At 42.8% G+C, this 9,212-nt stretch overlaps 1 protein-coding gene across 4 annotated transcripts; it reads right to left on the bottom strand.

Moving 5' to 3' along the window:
• Window positions 1–2,812: 2,812 nt before the first annotated feature.
• Window positions 2,813–8,479, bottom strand: gpr171 (G protein-coupled receptor 171). Of its 4 annotated transcripts, none has more exons than XM_064984165.1 (4): window positions 8,283–8,472; window positions 4,374–4,437; window positions 3,922–4,250; window positions 2,813–3,672 (listed from the first exon to the last, which is right to left on the bottom strand). In XM_064984165.1, the coding sequence occupies exons 3-4, from the start codon at window positions 4,207–4,209 to the stop codon at window positions 3,073–3,075; spliced, it is 888 nt and encodes a 295-aa protein (XP_064840237.1). In that variant the 5' UTR covers window positions 4,210–4,250; window positions 4,374–4,437; window positions 8,283–8,472; the 3' UTR covers window positions 2,813–3,072. The 4 variants fall into 4 exon arrangements, with proteins under 4 accessions (XP_064840237.1, XP_064840236.1, XP_064840235.1 ...); XM_064984164.1 differs by having other exon boundaries at window positions 2,813–3,676; window positions 3,836–4,250; window positions 8,283–8,471; XM_064984163.1 differs by lacking the exons at window positions 2,813–3,672; window positions 3,922–4,250; window positions 4,374–4,437 and adding exons at window positions 4,468–6,399; window positions 6,951–7,315 and having other exon boundaries at window positions 8,283–8,479.
• Window positions 8,480–9,212: the final 733 nt, after the last annotated feature.

The following is a 9,212-nucleotide window of genomic DNA, read 5'->3' as shown; positions in this document are numbered from 1 at the left end:
TTAGTAACTGAGATATAATCTAACGCTTTAAAAGAGGATGCACTTTAATTGCATATTTTATATTTAGGTGTTACTATTTGCTCCATTATTGTTTTGGCATTCTGTATGTTGGACTTGCTCTTGTAAAAGCCTTCCTCATACCACACAAAAACAAAAAGCTTTTAGCTATATTATGTTATGCTTTTAAGGTTTTACATTTTGAGGACATGAAATTCTGTGGTGGGTTTCGGCGGTCTGTATCTGCTACAGGAACTGATGCACAGAAATAAGATGTACTCGATAGAGAAGTGTCATTTCTGTTCCCTAATCTGTGCTTTTGATCACACATGGACATTATGACAGGTACTCATTTCTAATGTGTATCATTTATTGGAGCTTGATACAAATACATAAGACACGAAGTGCACAGACACTAACCCTGATGTTTTATCTGGCTGTACGTGTTGCCATGATTTGATTGATTGAACGCACAATGATTAATACTGTACTTTTGTCAAAAACAATACTACAGCCATTGACTAAGAGGACAATGAGTGAGCAGGTTGGTTGAATAGAGAGGTTGGAGACAGAAACAATGCCAAGCAGTATATTTCTCCATCTAAATCACTAAGGTAAACCACAGGTTACATATAGTCAGGTCAAGCTGTCGTCTGAGTTTATTATTAAAGGAAAAATTATAGCTGAGGTCGAGCCTTTCAGCCAGGCAAAATAGCGGTACAAGGAAAATAGGCAAATGTTCTATCTACACCAAAGGATGCCCATAGGTAACCCATTTCATATTCTGTATTGAGTAGAGACATCACATTTTTAGTTAGCTGATTTTAGCCTCAATATATGTATTTTATAATATATATTTATTTATGTTCCAGGCAGTTCCATTTTTTCCCCCAATACAAAGTTCTAATCATTTCTAGGTATGTGGAAGAGATGCTGGAAAAATATATACAGTAGATAGACAATGTACAATATATACATAAATAGTTAGAGTAAACAGATTAGCAAAGGAAAACAGTTTTACGTGTACAGCATCCGATGAATTTGTGGCAATAAATTACATTCAGAAGTTCCTTTACAACTGCCATTTTCAACCGATTCAACTGTACTGGCACATGATCCAGAAGGAGGGCAGTGCGGTGTGTCCTAAATGACACTGGCCTGTCTCAACATACTAAACAACGTCCTTGTCTGGGTGCGTGGCAGGGGGTCAGGTTCCCCTGGCTAATTCTCCTAGCTCCTGGTGGTGGGGCTGTACTCTCTGGCTGTGCCATTGTCGTACTAAGACGCCTCTGCATGCCCAGCTGGGCCCTGAAGGTCTTCCAGAAGATGAAGTAGATGAGTGGGTCCAGGCAGGCATTGAGGACTGACAGCAGCACGGTCAGTTACATCAGGTAGGCCTTACTGGCATATCCACAACAAACTGCTTGAACTCCTGCCCATTAGCCAACGGGCTTTGAGCATTCCATTGCAGTATTACTACCATAACTAAGATCAAGTAATACAAAACTCCAGCTTCAGCTGGTTGAGGTAATCTCAAAACTCTTCCCATGTCAATCCTGTCATACTCAGATGTTTCCCAGCCACTTTCACTATTAGCTGAATCCTCTCTGTTTTAGACTACTTTAGCAGTGCTATTGATTGCTGCTGCTATAAACTTCACCAGCACTCTCTTATCTATGTACATTTGAAGTCAGAAGTTTACATACACTTAGGTTGGAGTCATTAAAACTCATTTTTCAACCATGCCACAAATGTCTTGTTGTCTCACGTGTTCTTCAAGCAGATTCCTGAATGTCAAGTTGATTGCGCCACGTGCCCAAACCTCTGACAGTTAGAACATCTTAAAGGCTTGGGTACATAAGCCCTCACATAATAACTCATATATCCTGTGGTTACTTTATTTGGAAGTATCCTGTCCGTGAAATGTAACAGAATAGACGGGCTATCTACCCTCACTTCATCCCTTGTTGCTTGCCATCTTTGAAAATTCACTGGAACGCTTCCTCTCAAAATCTCACTTACCTCTTTAGTGCTAACACTCACAGGCACTCCTGTTATCACCCCAATGAATCAGTCCAGCTGCTCAACACCACCTTACAGTTCCCTATTTTTGGATTGATGGAAGTTAAATTGACCACATGACACACTGCATAAAAGCAGGGCCAGGTTCATGCTTGTAACACTTTTGAATGCAGGTCAAAAGGGAAATAAAAGTATTAACCAGTAGACTGTCATTCGCTCCCACCTGCCAAACACCTGTCCCCACCTTTATTAACAGAACTGCGGGAAAACAGGTGGCGAAGGACACTGTCTACCGGAGGCTGGGGCGACACCATGTGCTAGCTAACTAACTAGCTAGGGTGGGTCTAGCTAGCTAGTTAGCAACACTTTGTGCTACTTTTAGTTAGTTAGTACACGGTGTCACCCACACCTCCCGTCTGCTGCATACTGGAGAAAATCATGCCAGACAGGCGTGGGAGAAGGACACTGTCTACCGGTTGCCCCCGCCTCCCGCTAGCACAGCAGGTGAGAGGCTAGAGGGACATTGTGTGTTAGCTAACTAGCTAGCTTGCTAGTCAGGGACACCGTGTGCTAGCAAAATATGAACAAAAGCATGAGATGAGCTATAAAACTTAGGGGGTGGGATCCTGCCCCATAACAAAAAAGTGTAGAATTGCAGGAAATTAGCTTTAAAACGGAAACATTTTCTCTTAATCTAATGACAAAATGTGTAGAATACCATTATAAAACTAGACATTTTTCTCTGCACTATGTCAAAATGTGTTGAAATGCAGGAATTTAGAGAAAACAGAAGCAATCATCTGTTACTTTAATTCAGTGTGATCATGCAACAATGAAATGTAAAACAATACAATCATCACATCACAACATCATGGGACTGCATAAAACACCTCACAGCGAAGAATAATTTTTGTCTAGGCCTATAGGCTACTCTATTGTAAAGTGGTTTGTAAAATGTTTTTCATACGGCGGTCATTCTCTGTTTCTTTATCTCTGTCACCCCCTCTCTCTCTCTCCTACTCCTTGGCAGTTATTGGCTGTAGCTTCAAGTCTTCACTGGCTTGGGTTGGTGTTCGAATCCCGCCTGCTCCTCCTACTCCTGAACACCTCCCTGACCCTCTGTCTGAATGCCTTGGAGAAGTAGTAGTAGATCACGGGGTCCAGGCAGAGATGCAGCACCACCAGCAGTAATGTGGACTCCTTGGCCAGGAAGAGGTGCCTCTTGGTCTGGCAGTCTGGAGTGATGACCTCGGTCTGGGCTAGCGTATAGGGAGTCCGTACCACGTGGTATGGCACGAAGCACACCACGTACGCTGCCGTCACCACTGTAACATTGACGGTTGCACGGCGAGCATGGCGCCACTGTTCAGGGTCATTCCTGCTCGCCAGCAACCTCTTTAGCACCAGACCGTTGGAGACGAGGACAGCCGTGGACGCGTTGAGGAACAGGATGGTACAGATGAAGACTGCGAGGCCGTGCCAGTGGAGTCCCACCTCCTGCTTCAGCTTGGAGCAGCTCAGGAACTTCCTCTCTGGGACGTCCTGGATGGGCAGGGCCATGTTGGGCACCATGATGAGGAGCACAAGTAGCCACACCGTCACTGACATCAGCCTGGCGAAGCCCACTTCTTGTATACGGAACATTCTGGAGCTCTGGCTGGTCAATCAATCAATAAATCAATCAATCACTGTTTAAAGTGCCTCTAATTCTAGCAAAACATTTAACCAAAAAAATGCTAATAATCCTTACACAATAATTAACAATAGTACAACATTAAAATAAGTTCAAAAGACATTTTCAAAACCATAATAATACCTGATCTGCATGTAGCAGTCAATGCTGACGAAGGTGAGGAAGAAGATGGACACATACATGCTGATGTAGACTACCACGGCGCTCACCTGGCAGTGGAAGACCATGAAGCCCCAGGGCGCCACACCCAGGTCTTTGGCCACCTTGAAGGGCAGGGCCAGGGTGAGCAGGAGGTCAGCGGTCAGGAGATTGACCAGGTAGACATTGATGCTCTTCTTGTCATTGTAGCTGTGTATGAACACCCACAGAGCCACCAGGTTGGCAGCCATGCTGATGAGAAAGACCAGGATGTAGAGCACGCTGAAAGGCTCCATCTGGTCATTGACAACGCACTGAGGGAGGGTGTCATCGGTGGAGTTTGTGGGAAGCGTCATCATCAATTGGGGAGTAGATAGTCTAACACAACATGTACCTTTGACTGACAAAAAAATCAGCATGTGGTTAGGTCATACCAGCCAGCAAAACATAAATAAGTGTACTGCAGTGATCTTAGAACAACACCTATTAACCTTGTTTAAAAAATAAATAATGAGAACCTTACTCTAAATGTCACTCCTCCGTTGTGTCTGTTTGTTGGTTTTCAGCTGAATCACCGAAGTCACTGTCTGTTTAAAATGAGAGTACAGGAAGTGGTGAACACTATGAGTTTCATGTTCAACTTCTTTAGCGTATACACCCAGACGACACATCCTAGACAGTCAGTGACCGGTAAAAGGAAGCTAGAAAAAGATTTCCATTCTGAATCTCACCAATTTGTAAACAATCTAACCATTTAAAAAAAATTGTTTTTATCCCACTATACCCAAGAATTACGTTTGCTTGACAGTATCTCACCATTTGTACAGTAGATTGAAATAATCCTATTTTTTGTTGAAATGTCCTATTTGACACGTCTATTTAGCATTAGAAACTGAGGTGTAATCTAACACTTTAAAAGAGGATGCACTTTAATTGCATATTTTATTTTTAGGTTTATTTGCTACAATATTGTTTTGGCATTCTGTATGTTGGACTTCCTCTTGTAAAAGCCTTCCTCATACCACACAAAAACAAAAAGCTTTTAGCTATATTATGTTATGCTTTTAAGGTTTTACATTTTGAGGACATGAAATTCTGTGGTGGGTTTCGGCGGTCTGTATCTGCTACAGGAACTGATGACCAGAAATAAGATGTGCTCAATAGAGAAGTGTCATTTCTGTTCCCTCATCTGTGCTTTTGATCACACATGGAAATGATGACAGGTACTCATTTCTAATGTGTATCATTTATTGGAGCTTGATACAAATACATAAGACACAAAGTGCACAGACACTAACCTTGGTGTTTTATCTGGCTGTACGTGTTGCCATGATTTGATTGATTGAACGCACAATGATTAATACTGTACTTTTGTCAACAACAATGCTAGAGCCATTTATTAAGAGTGTGTGTGCAGGTCGGTTGAATAGAGAGGTTGGGGACAGAAACAAAGCCAAACAATATATTTCTCCATCTAAATCACTAAGGTAAACCACAGGTTACATATAGCCAGTCAGGTCAAGCTGTCGTCTGAGTTTATCAGGAAAATTTAAGTCTGAGGTCTCGGCTCTCAGCAGGGCAAAATAGCAGTACAAGGCAAATAGGCAAATGTATGTTCTATCTAGACCAAAGGATGCCCATAGGTAACCCATGTCATATTCTGTATTGAGTAGAGACATCAAATTAGCACATTTCAGCCTCCAAAAGAAGTATTGACATTCTAGGCAGTTTATCTTTTTTTCCCCAATACAAAGTTCAAATAATTTCTAGTAGATAGAAAATGTACCAGAGGAGGGCAGTGCGGTGTGTCCTAAATTACACTGGCCCGTCTCGACATGCTGAACGACGCCCTTGTCTGAGTGCATGGCAGGGTGGTTAGGTTCCCCTGGCTAATTCTCCCAGCTCCTGGCGGTGGGGCTGTACTGTCTGGCTGTGCCATTGTCATACTGAGACACCTCTGCATGCCCAGCTGGGCCCTGAAGGTCTTACAGAAGATGAAGTAGATGAGTGGGTCCAGGCAGGCATTGAGGACTGACAGCAGCACTGTCAGCTCCTTCATGTAGTAGAAGGCCTGATGCCAGTAACACCTGTGCAAGAAGGGCCGGAGGAAGGCGTAGGGCAGGCGCACCAGGTGGTACGGCACAAAGCACACGCAGAACACAGTGACCAGTACTAGCATGTTTCTCTTGGAGCGGCTGAGGTTCCTTCCGGATCCACAGGAAGGATGTCTCTGCTGGTTCAGCTGCGCCTGTCGCAGCCTGAGGATGGTGCCCCAGTAGAAGAAGACGAGGGAAAACAGAACAAAGAGGAAGATGGCGGCCGAGAAACTGTGGATTATCTTGTAGAGCAGTAGAAGCTGGGTGCTGTGGAGGGAGTCACAGCCTATGGTACCGGGGATGAGATCTGCACCCCAAGTGGTGAGGAGGGATACGGTCAGGTACGCAGATGATGAGGCCAGAAGGGCGACCCAGGTTGCCATGGAGATGTAGTGGGCAGCGCGCACCGTTTGCAGGGTGTGGGTCTCCAGAGGACGGACGATCTTCATGTACCTGTAGGCAGTAGGATGGCATAGCAGGGGTAAGAGGAATTGAGAACTGACTCATTACTGAGTCTTATTGATGTTGTATTCATGAACATGGCTGCCAACCTGAATGGTGTCAGTGAAATGTGCACCTTTTGAAGGTGAAATTTGCAACAACAAAAAAATAAACATTTGAAGGGTAGCTAGCACTGACGACACTTACGCAGCATCACAAGAATACTATTCAACTTGATTCACATATCCAAATCAAACAAGATTGCTGTAGTTGTGTCACTGGACATGGGAAAGGAATTTGATAGGGTCAGCTGGCCTTTTCTCTTTACAGTCCCAAAATAATTAAATGGATAAAGATTATATATACACAACACCTACATTATCTGTTGGAAACAATGGGAAAATGTCTCGACCATTTATGCTGGCTAGCAGGGGCATTCTCATGAATTTATTCCACTGCTATTTCCCTCTTTATAGAACCTCTTGCCTGTGCTATCAGACAGAACAACCAAATCCATGGCATACAGGCTGACAGACATGGACTTGTCAGTTATCAATAAATACCTGTTGGCTGCGATGTAGTCCATGAAGAGGATGCTGGCGTACATGTTGAGGTAGAAGGCCGTGGCTCCAAAGTTGCAGTACACGTGGCGCATGATGGTCGAGTTGTGGGTGGCGTAGTTGGCAATGCGGAGAGGCAGACACAGGCTGAGGAAGAAGTCTGCTGCGGCCAGGTTCTGCATATATACTGTCACGCTGGATTGGTGGCGCTGGGCTCGGCAGAAGTAGACCTGCACCGTGAAGCCGTTGAGAACCACACCCACCAGGAAGACCAGGGAGTAGGTTACGGTGAAGAATGGGTGGGCGGAGATCTCCATCAAGCCGCAAGAGGCCGACCCAGAACCATTTCCCACAGTGTAGTTCATGGTCTGTACAGAGGATGTATTGAAATAGCTGTCCATTCCTCCCAAAATTGAATCATTAAAACATTTCTTGCCCGTCTATCTATGGGTGACAGGGTTGATGTGTTACGTGCTCAGTTTTCCACCACAAAATGGCTGAAAAGAGTAGATCCAGCTTTTTATTTTTAAAAGTTGCACCATATTAAAAAGGGAGGCCAGTTCACGTAACAAGGTTGACCTTAAATTGAGGGACAGGATTCTTAAGAATATTTATTTTTATGTGATTAGTGATTCATCTAATCACATGAATTACATAATAAACTTCAGAAATGACTTTGTCAAAGCAATAACACAACTAGGGCTTTACAATAATGGTGAAAACCCTGGAAAAGGTCTGGTGTTAAGTGGTTAAAAATCTTCCTAGAAGTCATAGAGGATGCACAGAGGGGCATGTCAAAATGATACATTTTGGCACTTTAGCAAGTCATTATTCATATACAAATATATATATTTATTGAATTTTCCATGTGGCCTATGTTCAAATGAATTAAAATATCAAAGGGACACAAATGTCTCTCTATTCGTGGAACAACCCTCCTATCTATCTGTTATACAGATCCCCGAATATCAACGTTCTTCTGCCTCAGTTCCTTACAACATCTTTGTCATCTCCAGCAATTAATTAATGATCTTGGATAAGCTTTGTAGTAGTCATCAATAAATCATTATAAATGCTTATAAGTAATAGTATACATTTGAAAATACTCATTTATGAATAGAATGTAAACTATACATCGTTTATTCATGCTTATGCATGAAAGTGGTACTACCGTGATATGTAAAATACTTAACTGACAGGGAAATAGATATGCTCATCTGCATCGCTCCACTATTGCTCTCTTAAGCTGTTACTTAAAAAAATCTTTCACTCATTTGTTGCAGAATTATTAAGTTATCACTATGTAATAGAGAATGTTATGACTATATCTCTTACCCTTTTTTCTGTTCCAAAGATACAGTATGTCAGCTGGACCGCCTGGTTAGATTAAAGCATGTTCTCTATATTCTCTACAACTTCCTTTTTTCATGAGGTAGTGTGAATGCGTATGAATGTGGGTGTGTGTGTGTGTGTGTGTGTGTGTGTGTGTGTGTGTGTGTGTGTGTGTGTGTGTGTGTGTGTGTGTGTGTGTGTGTGTGTGTCTCTGTGTGTGTTGGTGATAGACAGAGAGCGAGAGTAAGAATGCCTGAATGCACGTGTGTACATGTGTGTGAGCGTGCATGTGTTCTAGAGAGAGAGGAAGAGGGCGCATGGAAATATTTGTCTAGTCAAGAAACAGTGATGTAGTGATAGCTAAATAGGTCATCAGTCAATACTATAAATGCAGGTCTCAGATACTGCATTTGGAAGTCAAATCAAGAGGTTGCTTGACAAATATATACTTTTTGTCCCGTAGCAGTTCACCTCACTGAATTGAGTTCATTACGATGGTGTGATAAGGTCTTCTGGAGCATCCACAGAAACATCACTTCTTGAATTCCCTACTTGGCTATGTTCCAAACAAGTAAAAGACACACCCTCTCCCATCAGGCCTCAAATTAAGTGGACAGTTCAGAAGACGTATCATGAAGTATGATGAATTGACACTTGCAAGGCAATGGGTGAGGGAGGAATAAATTCATTGCCCGGAGATTCGTCACTCGTTCGTCCCACGGTTGTGTTTTCAGTCATCATGGAACCACCCAAAGCTGCTGTGTGTGTTTTATATACGCTACAGTCAATTATGATTGTATTTCATATATTGGCTGGAAGACAATGCATCCGCAGACATCGAGTACTAGCCATTCGACAATATCTGGTAAATCAGAAATGATAGTGCATGCAACTTTCCCTGACATTATCTAATGTTTCCAAAAGCTAACCAAA

Source organism: Oncorhynchus masou, chromosome 13 (assembly GCF_036934945.1).
Source record: "Oncorhynchus masou masou isolate Uvic2021 chromosome 13, UVic_Omas_1.1, whole genome shotgun sequence".
NCBI lineage: Eukaryota > Metazoa > Chordata > Actinopteri > Salmoniformes > Salmonidae > Oncorhynchus > Oncorhynchus masou.
This window is presented reverse-complemented; position numbering and strand designations above follow the sequence as displayed.